The 15,698-nt window shown below is 56.4% G+C and overlaps 6 protein-coding genes across 6 annotated transcripts; 3 read left to right on the forward strand and 3 right to left on the reverse strand.

Moving 5' to 3' along the window:
* Positions 1 to 162: 162 nt before the first annotated feature.
* Positions 163 to 2,040, forward strand: IWZ02DRAFT_446467 (uncharacterized protein). The gene is given in 3 exon segments (XM_066767232.1): positions 163 to 204; positions 217 to 1,053; positions 1,246 to 2,040. 2 exon segments carry the CDS (start codon positions 631 to 633, stop codon positions 1,657 to 1,659), a joined length of 837 nt encoding a protein of 278 aa, XP_066624499.1. The 5' UTR covers positions 163 to 204; positions 217 to 630; the 3' UTR covers positions 1,660 to 2,040.
* Positions 2,041 to 4,174: 2,134 nt separating this feature from the next.
* IWZ02DRAFT_204896 (uncharacterized protein) lies at positions 4,175 to 5,090 on the reverse strand. Its single transcript, XM_066762624.1, has one exon. The coding sequence runs from the start codon at positions 4,866 to 4,868 to the stop codon at positions 4,308 to 4,310; it is 561 nt and encodes a 186-aa protein (XP_066624500.1). The 5' UTR covers positions 4,869 to 5,090; the 3' UTR covers positions 4,175 to 4,307.
* Positions 5,091 to 5,941: 851 nt separating this feature from the next.
* Positions 5,942 to 6,861, reverse strand: IWZ02DRAFT_204894 (uncharacterized protein). Its single transcript, XM_066762623.1, has one exon. The coding sequence runs from the start codon at positions 6,743 to 6,745 to the stop codon at positions 6,116 to 6,118; it is 630 nt and encodes a 209-aa protein (XP_066624501.1). The 5' UTR covers positions 6,746 to 6,861; the 3' UTR covers positions 5,942 to 6,115.
* Positions 6,862 to 7,316: 455 nt separating this feature from the next.
* Positions 7,317 to 9,914, forward strand: IWZ02DRAFT_446474 (SDA1-domain-containing protein). The gene is made up of 5 exons (XM_066767233.1): positions 7,317 to 7,421; positions 7,473 to 7,508; positions 7,557 to 7,844; positions 7,899 to 8,373; positions 8,421 to 9,914. Exons 1-5 carry the CDS (start codon positions 7,375 to 7,377, stop codon positions 9,837 to 9,839), a joined length of 2,265 nt encoding a protein of 754 aa, XP_066624502.1. The 5' UTR covers positions 7,317 to 7,374; the 3' UTR covers positions 9,840 to 9,914.
* A 239-nt stretch (positions 9,915 to 10,153) lies between these two features.
* On the forward strand, positions 10,154 to 11,785 carry IWZ02DRAFT_515865 (uncharacterized protein; the record flags this gene model as incomplete). The annotated part of the gene is made up of 2 exons (XM_066770662.1): positions 10,154 to 11,102; positions 11,158 to 11,785. 2 exons carry the CDS (start codon positions 10,154 to 10,156, stop codon positions 11,364 to 11,366), a joined length of 1,158 nt encoding a protein of 385 aa, XP_066624503.1. The 3' UTR covers positions 11,367 to 11,785.
* Positions 11,786 to 14,019: 2,234 nt separating this feature from the next.
* Positions 14,020 to 15,195, reverse strand: IWZ02DRAFT_431499 (uncharacterized protein; the record flags this gene model as incomplete). The annotated part of the gene is made up of 1 exon (XM_066766165.1): positions 14,020 to 15,195. The coding sequence occupies one exon, from the start codon at positions 15,193 to 15,195 to the stop codon at positions 14,020 to 14,022; it is 1,176 nt and encodes a 391-aa protein (XP_066624504.1).
* Positions 15,196 to 15,698: the final 503 nt, after the last annotated feature.

Here is a 15,698-nt window from a genome sequence, read left to right on the forward strand (position 1 = left end):
GTGGAGTGGAGTCGAGTCGAGTAGAGTAGAGTAGAGTAGATACAGTAGCGGGCAGGCAGGCAGCCAAGGGCAGCGCAGTGCAGCGCAGGGGAGGCCGGCCAATAGCGCCGGTCCCTTAGTGAAGGCTCGGGGCTGCTCTCGGTGCGCATCCCCATCGTCGTCAGCCTCTCCTCGACATTGCCATTACTCGCTCTTTGCGAGCCAGAGCCAGAGCCTGAGCCAGAGCCTGAGCCAGAGCCTGAGCCTTATTATTAGACTCGCCCTTCTGCCCGCATCGGCCTGCATCATCACCACACACCGGCTCGACACCTGCATATCCGTCCCCTACACCGCGTCTCCCTTGTGCCCCCCCCCCCCCCGGCGTTTGTCCCCTCGCCCAATCACAATCACCACCTTATCACTCGCGCTCCTCGCCCACCGCTGCAGACCGCTCTCTCTCGTCCCAGGTCCTCAGTCTTCCTCTACGCCTACTTGACCCAGCACTTCCACAGAGCCAACTCAACAAACAACACCACGCCCTCCCTCTATTCGACACGCCGCCACCCTTGACCCGGCGCCCGTAATTTCCCGCCTTCTTGCCAGCGCCACGCCTTTTTGTCCTTGCAGTCGCCTCTGCTTTTTCCCTCCACCATGGCCACCGGAATCTCGAGAGCATCTGCCATGCCCAGCGCCTGGCAGCAGCAACAGTATCCTTACCGCGGTGGCGTCCAGTACAACCCCTATACCTCGCCGCCGCATTCTGGCACTGCGACGCCTGCTGCTATTTCGCCCACTCATGTCCCAAATCATCTGGCCTTGCACACGCGCCAGCTGCGCAAACCCAAGAGCCCCCTCTACATCCCCGCTGCTCTGAGGCCGACGGAGCGTCCCCAACGGTCCTCTCCTCCGAGGAGTTCGGTTCTTTCTTCGCCCACTGAGGAGTCGATTGACGGGTCGAGGCGCGGCACAATCGACAGCTTCAGCACGACGTACTCCGAGATTGACAGGATCGCGAGCGACGAGGGCATCATCCTTGGTCCGGTCACCGGTCCTCCCTCGAGAAATCACTGGAAGGTGAGTGGCTTAGTTTGCTTGCGGGACTCGACCTGCCTTTTAAGGCACCGCCATCACACCATCATGGGCACGCCATCATGGTGCTCTTGGTGCGCCTTGAATTGCGCAATGGCCTGTTTGGCCTTCCCAGCGCGAGCCGCATGTGAAAGCATGATTCCACCACGAGTTCAAGCTTCTAACGCGTGCCAATAGTCCAACGAGGAGACCATCAAGTGCAACTTCAAGGGCTGCAGTCGGCCATTTTCGCTGCTTTGCCGACGTCATCACTGTCGACGCTGTGGCGACATCTTCTGCTACGAGCATAGCTCGCACGAAATCAAACTCGACCAGGACGCCCTGTTCCACCCGGACGGTACGCCGTCGCGCGCGTGCGACAACTGCTGGTCGGCGTACCGGCAGTGGGAGCACACGCGCAAGAGCCGGAGCAGCTCGGCCAGCTCGCAAAGCGACTCGTCCACTGGCATGACCGCACAGACAGGGCATGCAGAGCCGCAGGGTCTCCAACTTCCCCAGCCGCGAGGCAGCTCCGTGGCGCAGGCGCCATCCTTCAAGGTCGGCAGCTATGTGGGCAGCGTGCCCAGGGACTGGAACTGGAGCACGTTCTAGGTGGCGGACCTTGCCGATTCTCTTTGCTAATGGTCGTCGCCTGAGTTACCCGTTTGCCCCAGTGCCCCGACCTTGCACCGATTACGGGCAATCTGGCACGCGACAGCCGGCCTATCCTGGGACCGGCATTTGCCAAACCCCCTTCTCTACCTTGCGCCTCCTTCTCCACGAACACCGCGCTCCAGCTCTTCGCTCGGCCCTTTGCGCCCTTCTTCTCCATCGGCCATCAACCTGTACTATTTTGCCTCGCTATCCGGCCCAACCAGTTGCGCGCGCTTTCATTTCGCTCGCGCGTAAGTGGGGCGGACTCTTTAGAGCCGCTTGCTTACCAACTTGTTGCGTTCTAGCGCTTGCTTTGATTACTCGCTCACCAAATCCCCCCCCCCCCCCCCCCCCCCCCCCTGCTTGGCTTGCTGCGCTGCTCTACTCGGCAATGTGCCTATATTGTCGATGTACCGTTTAGATCTTGCTCTTCGTTCTTTGCTGTCGTCTTTCTGCTTCTTCTTCCTTTCCCGTAGACCTGGCCGAGGTCGCTGATACCACCATTTGTTTTTGTCTAATCTGCTTGACCTCTTGTTCATGGCGGCCACGAATCGTTCGGTTCTATGGGAACACGCGCACACGCAGACTCAAGTCTTGATACTTTTTAATTCTCTGGGGATTAGGCGTTTACACACATGGCCGGTGGCGTTTTTTGTTTTACTGCTCAAGGTTGCCCACCCATCTGTCTCGAATATTTGCGCTGGAGTTTGTCGATGGGCTAGTCGCTGCTTTTTCAATGAGTTCCACTTGACGCATTTCTTGCGTGGTCATATGTGGACAATGCTTCTTTCTCGTCACCTTTGGGCCACTTTGTTTGAGTACGTGATGAGATGGCAACTCTCTTTCGTACCGCCGCATACATACCTTACAGACAACGGCTAGTACCTATTCCCAAACACATTGAAGAAACGCAAACTGTCTGCATATGCTCGCGTGCCCCCTGCCCCTCCCCCTCCCCCATCCCTCGTCCTCGTGCTCGTCTCGTCTCGTCTCGTCCCGTCTCGTCTCGTCTCGCCTCGCCTCGCGTCTCCCACATGCGCCAAACCCAACCCAACCCCAACTCTCCCGAGTCAGCGCACCGCACCCGCGCAACGCACCCCGCCGAAAATCCCAAACTCAATCGCCCCCGTCGTTTCCCAATCCGCGTGCGTGTCTTGAACTCAGCTGCGCCCCACACGTGCGCGCGTCAGCGGCTGCGGCTACGCTGCGTCATTGTGCGTTGGATGGTTTTGACGTTTGGGTGCGGGTTTTCTGGGGGGTGGGGATTGGGATTGGGATTGGGATTGGGATAGGATTTTGATTTTGGGGGGGGGGGGGGGTTGTGGTTGGTGGAATCGGAGGAGGTGGAGGAGGTGGAGGAGTTGAAAGGGGGAGGGATGAGGAAGGGCGAGGAGAGCGACGTGCTGCTTCCTGTGCACTGACTGACTGATTAGCTAGGGTTTGAGGCTTGATTGATGTTGGTTACGCTCTCCCAAAGAAAGAAAAAGAGAAAGAAAGAAAGAAAGAAAGAAAGAAAGAAAAAAAAAAAAAAATTTTGCCTGGTGGCGCTACAGAAGAGGCACCACATGTGTACAAGCAGCTTTGTACCTTGACCTCTTCTCGCCTTGGCTTTGGCTTTGTTCTCCTTGTGCTGGATTCCGAATATGTGGGCGCTGCTGCTGCTGCTGCTGCTGATGCACTGCCGTTCCCGCCGCTATGGTGTAAGGGATATCAAATTCACCTTCATGGCTGCGGTTGCTTGGTTCATCTTTTCTTGCCGAAGCATTGGAGAGTTGTTGTGAAGTGTTTGTCTGATCATAAGATTGCGTGTATAGCATACTACAGACGGGCAAGAGAAGCGAGAGCAGGAGGTGAACAACCTAGCGACTTCGACCCCTGATGGGTGGGTACCTGGATGTACTGTACGATCCACCGCTTCAGCACCCACCAGCACTACTGATTGCGAACACATGCCATACCATGCCGGCGCAAATCTAGACTCGACATCAACCCCCTCGCCGCCGCGACAACTCTAATGGCCATCCGTCACCAGCAGCGATTGTCGTCCACTTTACCTCACGCTCCAGCCTCTGACTCGAAAGGCGCGTGTCTCGACTCAGTGCGCCGCCGCCCATATGCACGCGCGCTCGCCTCACCATTCGCTGTCGCTCGCTGGCGACGACGTCGTACGCCGCCGTCGTTGATGTCATGGCCGTCAATTATTTACCGACTGTATGTATGTGAGTTGCGGAGTGCTGGTGTGCCTTGTCGCCTTGTCGTCTTATCACTATTGGATGCTCAGAGATCAACGTCGGCAGCGTCATCATCGTCATCGTCGTCACTGAAGTGGGTGGTGCTATAAGAGAGCCTGTCTGCTTGTGGTATAGCACATAGATACAGACAGACCTGCCTGATGTTGCCTCACCTTACCTGCCTGTCGACGACACCGCTCCTCGCGACGCGCTGGACGCCTTGTTGAATGTCGCTCTCGACGACGCAATTGCGCAACGGGCCATTCGACACGATCAGCAAGCCACCAACAGACTTTTCACAATGCGGTGTGAATCATCAGTTCATTGCCTGCAATCGAGCTTACCAGTGGAAGAAGCACTTGCGACTCTACCCCATCACAACGAGGTAGTCTTTGCAGGAGCAGCTGTCGAATGTCGACGACTGTGACAGAGCGCGTGAACGCGTACCCGCGCGTCTCTGCTCCCTGGGTCCATGTTCTTGTCCGCGAATAACAACATGTCCGTGCTGGCATCGGGTCGAGCGTCGCATTCCGCCGCGCTGCGATGCTCATCGTTCCTTGCACCGCCTTGCCACCGCCAAAACATCGGCACGCGTGGCGGCGCCATATGAAAGAAGTGTTGCTGGTTGATGGTGGTCTGGCTGGCCTCGAAATGCACATCATTGCCGGCCGAGCGGTGATTTTGGCGATGGACGACGGAAAAAGAGAGGGAGCAGCAGAACGACACCGGTACTGAACGAGCCTGCAAAACGGACAATCTCAGGACGCTAGCGACGCTCTCTCGGACGGACGAAGGAATAACAACGACGAGTAGGAGGGTGCGGAATGGATGCGCAGGCAGCAGAGGCCGGCTGTGAGAGGAGGAGCAAGCAAGGGGGCCGTGTGTGAGGTTGACGATTTGGATGAACATCGCTCGGTTCGCTTTCCCCATCTCCATGCCATCTCCATAGGATTTGCGCCCTGCTCCATAGAAAGAGTGGACTGCTTGTTCAACGAAGCTCGCGCACCAACTCCGACCTCCGACCTTTGTGCTTCCTCCGTCTCACTTCCTCAGTCGTGTCTCGTCCGGTCTCGTCGACGTCTTGCATCGGCATTGCCTGCCATCAACGGAGTTTGCTTGCAGTTGTAGAAAAAGTCGCAAAGCAGTGGAATTGCACTTGCCCATGTTTCCAGATCGGCGCCTAGCAGCGAGTGAGCGTGCAAGCAATGCCAGAGACCGCCGTCTGCATCCGACGACTGGCCGCCCGGCAGTCCGGCAAAGCCATCATCGACAGGCGTCCCTCTTTGCATCCGCAGCGTGCCGCGTCCTAAGCATCTACAGGGGGCGTCGAAGCACCCCCCGCCGTGCCCTCCTTCGCGCCTGGTTGTCTTCTTGGCCCGTTTACCTCTGCCGACACCTGGGGGGCCTAGGGGTCCTCCTGATGGGTCCTCGGGATCGTCGCTTGTGCGTCGGTCGCGGCCGTGAGCTCTTTTTGTGAGGCTTAGGTTTACTGCTCCCGCACAGCCCATTGGTCATATGCAGTGCGGATCCACCTTTCATCCATCTACTTCCTCGAAGTTGTTGAGCGCTAGCGCGCAGAATCTGTGTTTGGCTCGGGGGCGTGCACCTGCGGCAGGGGCGTGCGTTGGACGCCGCAAGGCGCGGTGGTGTTGGACTTGACATGGCGGTGGCAAGGCAGACGCTGGTTGATGGGATGAGATAATGAGAGAAGAGAGCCACGGCGGAGATGGGCAGAGAAGAGAAACGGTTCTTGATGGGACAGTTGCCCACTGCTGTTGCGTGTGACAGGTCACCTCGTAGATGAAGATGTGGGCTAGTGGCGACGCTGTACGTCATGAAGTCCGGCTGCCCGGTTTGGAATCTCTCGTTGAGCGGTGCTCCCACAAGAGCAAACCGACGTCCATCGTCTGTTCACCGAACCGGCAAGTAGGTTCGGATGCGGAAGAGCCCTCGTCATGGAGCTGAAACTCCCACCACTGCCAGCTCTGGGCTTTGGCTGCCATCTCTCGCACGGATGGGAATGTTCTGCGTGCGTGTGAGCTTTGAGCCCTGATCTGTGACGCGCATTGCTTGGATTGGACTGGTCTGATCGCGTCTTGAGGCGAAGCTTAGCCGCATGAGGACGTCCCTGCCGCTTCATGCTCATTTGTTGTGTCGCGATTCCGACGCGAGCGACGCTGCCCCTAACCGCTGCCCACATGGTCATCTCTCTCGTCGTCTTCGTCCTCGTCCCAGAGGCCGCCGCGGCGTCTCGGGGTTGGTGGCCAAGGTGTTTGCCACCATCTTCGTCGCGAGACTGGTTTGCCTGGCGCGAGATTTGAGACGGCACGGTAACGCGACAGGCTGAGAACGTCCTTGTTGGACGGTATTGACTGGGGAGAAAGACGGTCGGACGCAGCACTCGGCTCTTTGGAAACTGTAGGATGCCTCAAGATGAGTAAACGTGGAATCTTCTTTGTGAGCCTCGTGATGCGGTGATTAGATGTTGGATTGACACGCTCGGCCCGCCATGCGAGGAAGCACTGCATCAATGCTCGCACAGTATATGGCTCACCAAGAGACCTTGGTTGGTGAGAGACTCGAGGTAGCCTGATCAGACTGAGACTGAGATATTTGTGACATTTGTTGTAACTTGTCAAGAGACCTGTCGACTGTGTCGCAGTGGATGCCAAGAGGGATGGAAAACCTCCTAGCGCACTCGCAGTGGTGTGGTTAACGAGGCTGGTCCCTTTTAAGGTTCTAGTCATGGAGTAGAAGAGTGCTCCCTGTGTGCACCAATAGTGAAGTGGTACATTACTGCTCCCAGGCCACATTGTCGGAAGTCTTGTGAATCTGCGCTTGTCTTTGCCTAATCCTGAATTTTCCTATGGATGCGAGTTGCCTCAACATGCCTGGCCCATTGAAACTCGTTTTTCAGGCGACAGACTCAGTGAACTTCCCTCCGTGAGCCAGTTCGTGCCTCGAGCATGCCCGGAAAGCCCAATGTCGTAGGAAAATTGATGCAAATGTGCAAAGGCGATGGAATGTCTGCTGAAAGAGTTCCGAAATGCTCTATTGGGCGCATTATAATGGAGGGAAAATATTGACTAGAGCGACTGAGGATGAAATGATTCGACGTTGTTTTGACAATAACATCGGGTTTGCTCCGAGTGCAAAAGAATACCACTCGTTTGTTGAAGAAGTCAAGCTTCGAGCCAAATCATCGGCATGCGTCCATTCCGATGTTTTCGTTGATGGCTGACAGTTCGAGAGAGGTGAAGAGTGATGGATGACTGGGCTTTGTCCAAGGCCCTTGCACCTGGAAAATATCCCTGCTGTAGATCAGGCGGTGAGCCGCGGCAAAACTTTTGCGCAAAGTCGTCGGCTTCAATAATTTTGAATCCCGCAACTCACGTCCTAACAATTGCCAGTCCCACTCGGTTCACCTCGATTTCAAGGCAAAATGGGCAAGCGCAAGGTTGGGGCCCTCGAAAAAGTCGAGGCTGATCTGTATGCACTCTCAAAATTCCCTGTCTTGCCTCCACGATTAACTTGTCGCAGTGCCAACCTTCAACACAAGATTCGACGCGACCCGAGGTACTGGCTATGTTCTGCGATATCGCACTTGAGCTAACCATAAAGCAGCTCGTACGAGGATGATTTCCAGGCTCAGTATCGCCAGTACCAGGTCCTCTTCGAAGTCTTCATGCACGACCCTTCTTCCCACGACGACAACGCCCTTGTAAAGCTACGCGACCAGATAGATTTCGTCTCCCATGTAGCCGACTGCTACCCCAAACAAACGAGTGAATTTCCAGAACAACTCATAGATTTGCTCTCGAACCACCATGCTGTGTTGGAGTCTGAGCTTCGCGACAAGCTCGTGGGAGCGTTGGTTCTGCTGCGCAACAAGGAGGTCATTGATTCGGCTCGGTGAGAAGTCTGCGAAATTGGAATCACATGGCGCAGATTCTAATAACCATCAAGCCTCATCAACGCCCTCTTCCCGATCCTCGTCACCACTCCAAGCAAGTCCCTCAGGGCATTGCTCTTTCAAAAAATCCTCTCCGACCTCCGCTCCTCCAACGCAAAGGCCACCAACCACCGCCTCAATCGCACGATGCAAACCGTACTTTTCAACCTCTTGACCTCAGACCGAACATCGCCGAAAGGCCTCTGGGCGGTGAAGCTTACGCGCGAGCTGTGGAAGAGGCAAATTTGGACAGATGCCAGGGCTGTGGAGATAATGAAAGAAGCCTCTCTTTCAGAAAATGAGAAGGTTATTATCGGTGGCATTCGCTTCTTCCTGGGCGGCGACAAGGAGAGAGAAGAAGCCGCAGATGATGACAGCGACGAAGAGGACGGCGTCGACATTGCCAAGCTCAAGCACCAGGCTGGAATCAACAAAAAGACCAAGAAAAAGGAGAAGGAGCTCAAGAAGGCTGCAGCCACGGTCAAGAGGGTACGGAGAATCTCATCACGCATTGGGCTCAGACTGACATCTTGCAGAAAGAACGCAAGAAGAAGGCGCCGCACCCGCTCAACTTTTCTGCACTGCATCTTCTGCATGATCCACAGGGCTTTGCCGAGGCGCTTTTCAACAGACATCTCCAGAACCAAAAGTCTAAACTCAACCTCGAGCAAAAGCTGCTCGTTTTGAACCTGGTGACTCGTTTAGTCGGTCTCCACCAACTGACCATTATAAGCCTCTACTCCTACTTTCTTAAATTCCTTACGCCAAAGCAACCATCCGTCACGTCATTTTTGGCCGCGCTTGCCCAAGCTACACACGCCCTGGTACCCCCAGATGCCATTGAACCTCTGATGCTGAAAATTGCAAACGAATTTGTCTCGGAAGCAGCAGCTTCAGAAGTCGCAGCCGCGGGTCTCAATGCAATCCGCGAAATTTGCGTTCGTCAACCGCTGGCCATGAACGAGACGCTTCTGCAAGATCTGGTCATGTATCGCAAGAGCAAGGACAAGGGTGTGATGATGGCGGCCAAGGGACTGCTTAGTCTCTACAGGGAGGTCGGCGCAGACATGCTCAAGAAGAGGGACAGGGGCAAGGAGGCAGCTATGGGCCTGCGCTCAGGAGAAAGGAAGGAGCAGCGGTACGGTGAAGCCGCCGTTGGAGGGATCGAGGGCTTGGAATTGCTCGAGCAGTGGAAGGAGGAAGAGAGGCGGAAGAAGAGGATCGAGAAGGGCCTGGACCCAGATGGTCCTGACGAGGGAGATGAAGCCGAGGATGAAGAGTGGAAGAACTGGGACGTCGAGTCTGAAGACAGCGATGACTCTGGTGGTTGGATTGACGTCGAGGCCGATGGAGACGATATTGACATCAGTGACAGCGAGGACGATGAGAGGCCAGCTAAAAAGGCTAAGAAGGAGCACGAAGACGCCAAGGCCCAAGAGGCAGTGGATGAGAAACAGGCTGAGGAAAAGGCCGCACAGGAGGCCAAGGAGAAAGAAGACGCCGCGCTCAAGCTTGCAACGACGCGTATCTTGACACCGGCCGACTTGCAGAAGCTGCAGGAGCTTCGTATGCAGGCTCAAGTCAACGCCCAGCTGCCGGGTCATCGACGTCAAAACGCCGCTGCAGCCGCGCGTCATGCAGAGGACCCTCTGACAGCGGAAGAGATCGAGCTACCGGCGACGCTAGCCGCGCGCAAGACCAAGGAGGAAAAGATTGCCATGGCAAAGGCCGACCGCGAAGACAAACACAAGTCAACGACGGCCAAGCGCAAGGAAAAGAAAATGGCCGAGGGCAAGAGCACAACCAACAAGGAGAAGGCGCGTCAAAAGAACTTCCTGATGACGCTGGGCAAGGCAAAATTCAAGGGCAAGCGCAGTTTGACAGACACGCGCAAGGCGCTGCGCGGTCACATTGACAGACAGAAGCGCGGCGGCAAACGGGGCAACTATTCATGAACTTGGCTCTGGTAGGTAGAAAGTTTCGATAATGATACCCTCGATTCCAAAAGTGAGGTGGCTAGAGTGAAGCTATCTCGTCGGCTCCCCAGAAGCCGGGGGATTGGGCGACGTCTTGGTTTGCTTACATGGATGCATTGAATTGGGTTGGGCGAACTGGGCTTGCCATGACGGCATTTGTTTGTGGTCGATGCTTCCCCCGAGAAAATCGTCGACATGTGAGCCACGACGGGATCCTGCCAATCGCTGCTCTTAATATATTCCAGCGGCTGTTCCTGAACATCGTCGTTCTGCTCTGCCTCTGCACATCCATCATGGCCTCCAAGGTGAAGGACGCCCTCTCGCGCTCCAAGGCCAAGGCCAGCGCAAAGATCAAAAGGTCGAAACCCACCGTCTCGGCAGCAGAAACGCCCAAGGACCTCAGCAGCGACGCATCTAGTACCGAAGAATACGATACGCCTCCAAGCTCCCTCTACCAGGGTTCAGAGTCGACACCATCGCCGTCAAAGTCAGAGACGTCGGAGCAGCCCCACCCCCGCCTTGTTCCCCGCCAGCGACGCAGGGACGCCTCCGCCGACGACGACCCCAACGCCCTCACCTCCAAGTACAAGCTCCGCGTCACAGCCGGCCCTTCGTACGACCGCTCGACCCACCGTCTCGTCAATGTCAACGGCGCCGACTGCCTCAGCTTCGAAAATGAGTTCGTGCGCGTCAAGGTCAAGACGCGCATCCGGGATTACACTGGCCTGCCGCTGACATCACCCGCCACGACGCCCTACTTTGACGACCCAGCTCACTCTCGAGACCGCTACAGCATCTCATTCAGCTTCGTACCCAAGGCCGATCTGCCCAGCGCCGACTGCGTGTGGGGTCCCGACTTTGACCACCCGGTCCGCGATCGTCTTCCGCCGGGCTTCAACTACGCCTTTGGCATCGTCAAGCGCTTCATCGACCCGGGCATCGAGTGCGATGCTTATGCCGACGAGCCGTGGCTGTACGGCCCCGCATTGAGCTGTTGGTTCGTGCTGCGCGTGGGCGACAAGGTCGGGCAGCAGGGTGACGTCCCTGACATTCACGAGTCCCCGGCGCTGGCGGAGGGCGGCGATGGCGACGGCGAACAAGTCCGCAAGGGGCTGAGTCTCCCCGCAGACGCAGACAAGAGGCGTAAATGGTTTCTAGACCGGGAGCATAGAGAGGCGTTTGTGTTTGAAGAGGGCAGGGCATATCAGGGTGATTTTTCCAACCCTTATTTGGATTTCAACAGTAAGTCGATGCTGCGGTTGCGAATGTCCTGAAACTTGCTGACGCCCATGTGCAGAATTCGCGCTCAGATTGCCTGGTTTCTCGCTTGGCGTGCTGCGATACATTGACGACAAGACGCACACCCTACGGTGGGTCTTCAAAAACAGAACCACTGGCGATGTGTACTTTGTCGTCGTCTTCAATCTCCTCTTTGGTCAAGAGCTCGAAGAAGCTCTGCGCGCCGAGGATGAAGAGTATTACAACAGCGCGGAGCAGGGAGAATAAAGTATGCGCTTTCATCAATGCCCTCCTTGGACTCTTACCTGTTTCAATGAGCATCTTCTCCGCCCGGAGCAAGTGGACATGAAACAACCAGGCTGCGTGCATGGCCGCTCAGCTGTCCGCGCGCATGAATTATCCGGCTCCTCTTAGAAAGCGAGACACAACGACATGTCTGACTGCCGCCAAAGCGGAGTACAGACAAATCGGTGTGTGATCCTGCTGCCGCACAGGATGGCGCAGCCGGGCGGAGTTGCTGCTCCATCCCGCCCGCATTCTCCTCTTCTCCTACCATGTGTGTCAAAACAAATGGCGACTCTTGGCTCTGTGGCTGGATCTAGAGGCAGTCATGCACCAAGTCACTGTGATAGCGTCTAGGGAGTAATTGTTTATGGCACGTCCAGGTCTGATGTCGGCCTTGCCCTTCTTCTTTTTCCTTTCAACATGACTTTATGGATATAGTCAATGACTCAGAAGAGCGGAGAAGTATAAAGAGGAGAAAGAGAGTGGTCGGGTCAGGCAGGGAGGCGCATCGGCTCCTCGATAAATCAGGCATCAACGATGAAGATACCACTTCACACAACATGGATACATCTCAAACCTCAGCGTTTCCACCACATGTCGTCTCCGCCACCCACTCACCCACCCATTCGTCCTTTTGTCAAGAGAAATGACTTGCGTCTCTCCGTCCGAACTGCACTGGCTGATGTACGTAGTCCCGTCTGTCTGCGCCCCACGCCACGCTCCGTCCGCTGCTGCGTACATGTATCCACCGGCCGCGCGTCGTCCTGTTGCCCTCCAACACTCGACCACAGCCATGCCTGCCTGTCCGCTGAATGTCGCATGTCGCTGTGACGCCTCTTCCAGCATTCTCCTGGCACAGTTTGACCTTCTTCCGCATCGTCTCGAATGCGTGTGCCCTGTCCTTCGTAGCAGTGTTTGCGCGTACGGCGTGGGGTTGTTGGGATGTCGTCACCACCATTACCACTGCTGTGTATAAGAGTTGTCGGAGGGTAAACGTACCGGCAGCTCGATGCGTACGTCCGATGGGCCTACCTTAGCTACAGGAGAGCGGGTGAATGGGCGCTCGCTCCGCTGCTGCAGCGCATCTCAGCCATCTCTCCCACTCCCTCTCCTGCGCCAAGAACACAGGCCCCTCTGATCCGCTGCCTTTACTGCTGCGCTGCACGCTGCATCTTCATCTCGCCTGCCTGCTGGTGGCAATCCATGATGTGCGGTTGTTCCTTGCTTTGCCCGGCCTCGCCTCGCCTTTGCCTGTCCTGCCAGTAAGTCGTCACATCTTTTCGACGCTGTATGGAGAATTGCCGCACCGGGCGTCCTGGTCTCGTGTTTTTCAGGACACGTAGGCAGCCTCGAGATGGATGAAATGGACCCGAGGATATGGAGTGCACGATGGGGGACGGGACAGGTTACGTGCGGGCAGACGTGTTGGATCATCGTTCATGAGAAAATCGTGTAGGCACTCTGGTTTAACCACAAGACCTGCTCGATAAGTCTGTTATGCCTCTCCTCACGCCACAGACATATTGATCCATCCATCCATCAACCTGCCCGCCCGCCCGTCAATCTACCCACTGTCCACCCACAAACTCATCAGCGACAGCAGTCAAAAAAGCTCAACCTACCAACCTAGTCCAACACCAGTCTCTACCCGGGATGCCCTCCCTCTCTCCCACCCACCAACAAAAGTCTCCATCACTACCTATCGCCCTGGGTACCTAGCGCCCAAAAAGCAATAACAGCATCAGTTAAGCTTTCGGCTGCCTGGTCGGTGGGTCAAGTCGGGTCCGGTCAGGTCACGTCGGGCCTGGCTTGGTTTTGGGCTGACTTGATTTGACTTGAGCTGCGTACGTATGTAAATGTGGGCTAGGTAGCTAGACTTAAAATGGCCGAGACCTTATCTCTTGCTCATGACTCGAGATGATGAGATGGGATGGGATGAGATGGAATAGCGCTAGCGTGTGTATTGCATATATGTACGGCGTGTCCGAGACTTTTTGCTGTGGCGGTGCGGGCGCGATGGGAATGAGTATGATGGTGTTTGATGGCAGTATATCTGGCTGGATGCACTTGCAGAGACTAGCTGGTGTCCTGAATCGCCGGCATGTATTCATTCTGTGCATTTGTCTGTATACCTCGTCGCTTCGTCACTATCCAAGCAAGCCGCTTGGCTCAGATTGACCACCAGCCCAGCTCAACCCACGAGTCCGTGTGCTGCTGCTGCTGCTGCTCCTTGTGCTCCGATCCCGTAAACGCCGGCTCAAAGACCCTCCGCATACTGAGGAAGAGGATAGAAGAAGAGATGCAACATGTGTGATGAGATACATGGTGATGTCTGGAATGGTGCCTCCGCCCGTCCAGCGCCTGGAAGAAAGGAGAAGTAGATACAAGAAGCGAAATCTGGGAGAACAAGGAGAAAGGATACATGTTGAGAGACAGATGGGCGGGGCAGATCGATAGTTTCTTCTCGCTGCGTGGTAGGAGCGGAAAAAAAATGGCAGCTCCTCGGGTGCAAAATTGGTCGCGAATCTCCGCTTCCCGAGTATCGCCGTGGGTGAATGACAGCTTTGGTTTTGACCCTCACGAGTCGCGCCATGCCATCTGTTGGAGAAGGCTGCCATTTGCACAAACAGTCCCCCTACCCCAGCCGCTTCATCCGCGCCGAGGCCTGGGGCATTCGAGTTTCTCGCTTCGCTTCGTCCTCGTCACCAGCGTCGTCGTCTTCCTCTTCGTCCATTTCCATTGCGTTTGGATCGTGTAGGCTGGTTAGGCCCCAGTCCAGCACCGATTCAAAGAATTTCCTGCTCGGCCGCACCAGCGGAGCCTCTTCCCCATCAGCAGCGGCATCGCGCCGCCGTCTCTTTCCCGGACGCAAGTGCTGGACACCGTTGCAGAGGATGCCCGGACCATCTTCGCTTTCCTGAATGTGGCCATGATCACCTTGGCTTGTCGGGTCGGGCTTGGAAGACTGGTCGCCACCGAACATAATGTTCTCGGCCAGTCGCTGAGCAAACGCCGGGTTGACGTGCCCCTGAATGTCGACATTCTTGATGCCGCGCAGCTGCGCCAGCGGTTCGAGCACAAACTGATAGAGACAGGCAGCGGCTGAAGCTGGGCCTGGTGCCGCTGGCCGGAACTCCCAATACACTTCGCCCGAGTTGAACACGGCGAAGTTGCCATAGGAAAACTCGCCACAGACAAGCGTCGTCGTCAGCTCTTGCAGGCGGTGTTGCTGTGGTTGAGGCGTTGGTGAAGAGCACACAGGCGGTGCTCCTGCTCCTCCAACGAAGCGGCTGACGGCTTCTGCGAGCCACGTTTGCACGCGGCGGTACGTGTCTGGCCGGCTGATGTCTTCCTCGATGCGGATTGAGACGCTGCGCATGCGGTGTAGAGCCGATGACGGAATAATGCGAAGCGTGTTGATGGGCAGGCCGCGGGCGTACGGCTTGTTGAGGGACTGCGGGTTGAGCGAGTACCACATGCGCTCCCGGCTGGTCATGGAAAAGTGGAAGCGGTTGGAGCCGTAAAGAATGTCTGCCGCTTCATCATGCGTGAGGCGGCAGACGAGTAGGATCGACAGCCATAGTCCGCCGACGGCCCGGACGCCGGGCTCCCAAAAGTGGCCTGGAACCGGTGTCCCTTTGCTGGACTTGCGAGTGATGGGATGAATCGAGATTTCCGTGTTGCGAGGAAGCAGGTAGGAATAGACTACAAGGCGGATCTCGGAGGGGAGGTTGAGAAGAGGGCTTTGCCGCTGGATGTGCTTTACATCCTCCTCCGCTGGCGACCTTGGTGTTGATCGCGGGAATGGCATTGATGAGGAAACATGCTAGGCGCCCCCTCAAACGGACACTGACGAGGCTGAAAAGGAGAGGGAGATTGACAGCTGAGTGGAAGGAGAGTGGCTTTCATGAGACATGTTATGAGCGGGAAACGCGCGGGAGGTGGCAGGGCAGAAGCAACGCCGACGCGTAAGGCTTTTACCAGACTAGAAAAGGTACGAATGATGGTGGCATCGACGGAGCAAGGACTGGGTGGCCGTCAGGCTGCATGCCATGGACAGGGCAGCGCGTAAGGTAGTTGGCGAAGTGGGAGAGGGGGAGGTTAGGTAGAGACGACGGACGGACCGTGTGGGCCGCCCGAGTGCCGGTGGGCGGCGCGGCAACCTGTCATGGCTACCTTACCCTGGCCACCAGAGACACAGACATCGAGGCCTGTGGCGCAGAATTCTCCCACGCCTCCCTCCGCCTCTGCCGTCAATCATCAAATGCATCTTGATGGTTGCACTCGCAAGCCACGGCGACGTTGCCGTCAGCA

This window comes from Phyllosticta citriasiana, assembly GCF_038021145.1.
Source record: "Phyllosticta citriasiana strain CBS 120426 chromosome Unknown IWZ02scaffold_4, whole genome shotgun sequence".
Classification (NCBI taxonomy): domain Eukaryota; kingdom Fungi; phylum Ascomycota; class Dothideomycetes; order Botryosphaeriales; family Phyllostictaceae; genus Phyllosticta; species Phyllosticta citriasiana.

What these genes read in the sequence shown, in the direction of transcription:
- IWZ02DRAFT_446467 (XM_066767232.1), top strand. Translation starts at nt 631, where the DNA reads ATGGCCACCGGAATCTCGAGAGCATCTGCCATGCCCAGCGCCTGGCAG. An exon ending in CCTCGAGAAATCACTGGAAG is followed by an intron (nt 1,054 to 1,245) that starts GTGAGTGGCTTA and finishes GCGTGCCAATAG; the next exon opens with TCCAACGAGGAGACCATCAA.
- IWZ02DRAFT_446474 (XM_066767233.1), top strand. Translation starts at nt 7,375, where the DNA reads ATGGGCAAGCGCAAGGTTGGGGCCCTCGAAAAAGTCGAGGCTGATCT. An exon ending in GAAAAAGTCGAGGCTGATCT is followed by an intron (nt 7,422 to 7,472) that starts GTATGCACTCTC and finishes AACTTGTCGCAG; the next exon opens with TGCCAACCTTCAACACAAGA. An exon ending in AAGATTCGACGCGACCCGAG is followed by an intron (nt 7,509 to 7,556) that starts GTACTGGCTATG and finishes ACCATAAAGCAG; the next exon opens with CTCGTACGAGGATGATTTCC.
- IWZ02DRAFT_204896 (XM_066762624.1), bottom strand. Translation starts at nt 4,868, where the DNA reads ATGGAGATGGGGAAAGCGAACCGAGCGATGTTCATCCAAATCGTCAAC.
- IWZ02DRAFT_204894 (XM_066762623.1), bottom strand. Translation starts at nt 6,745, where the DNA reads ATGTGGCCTGGGAGCAGTAATGTACCACTTCACTATTGGTGCACACAG.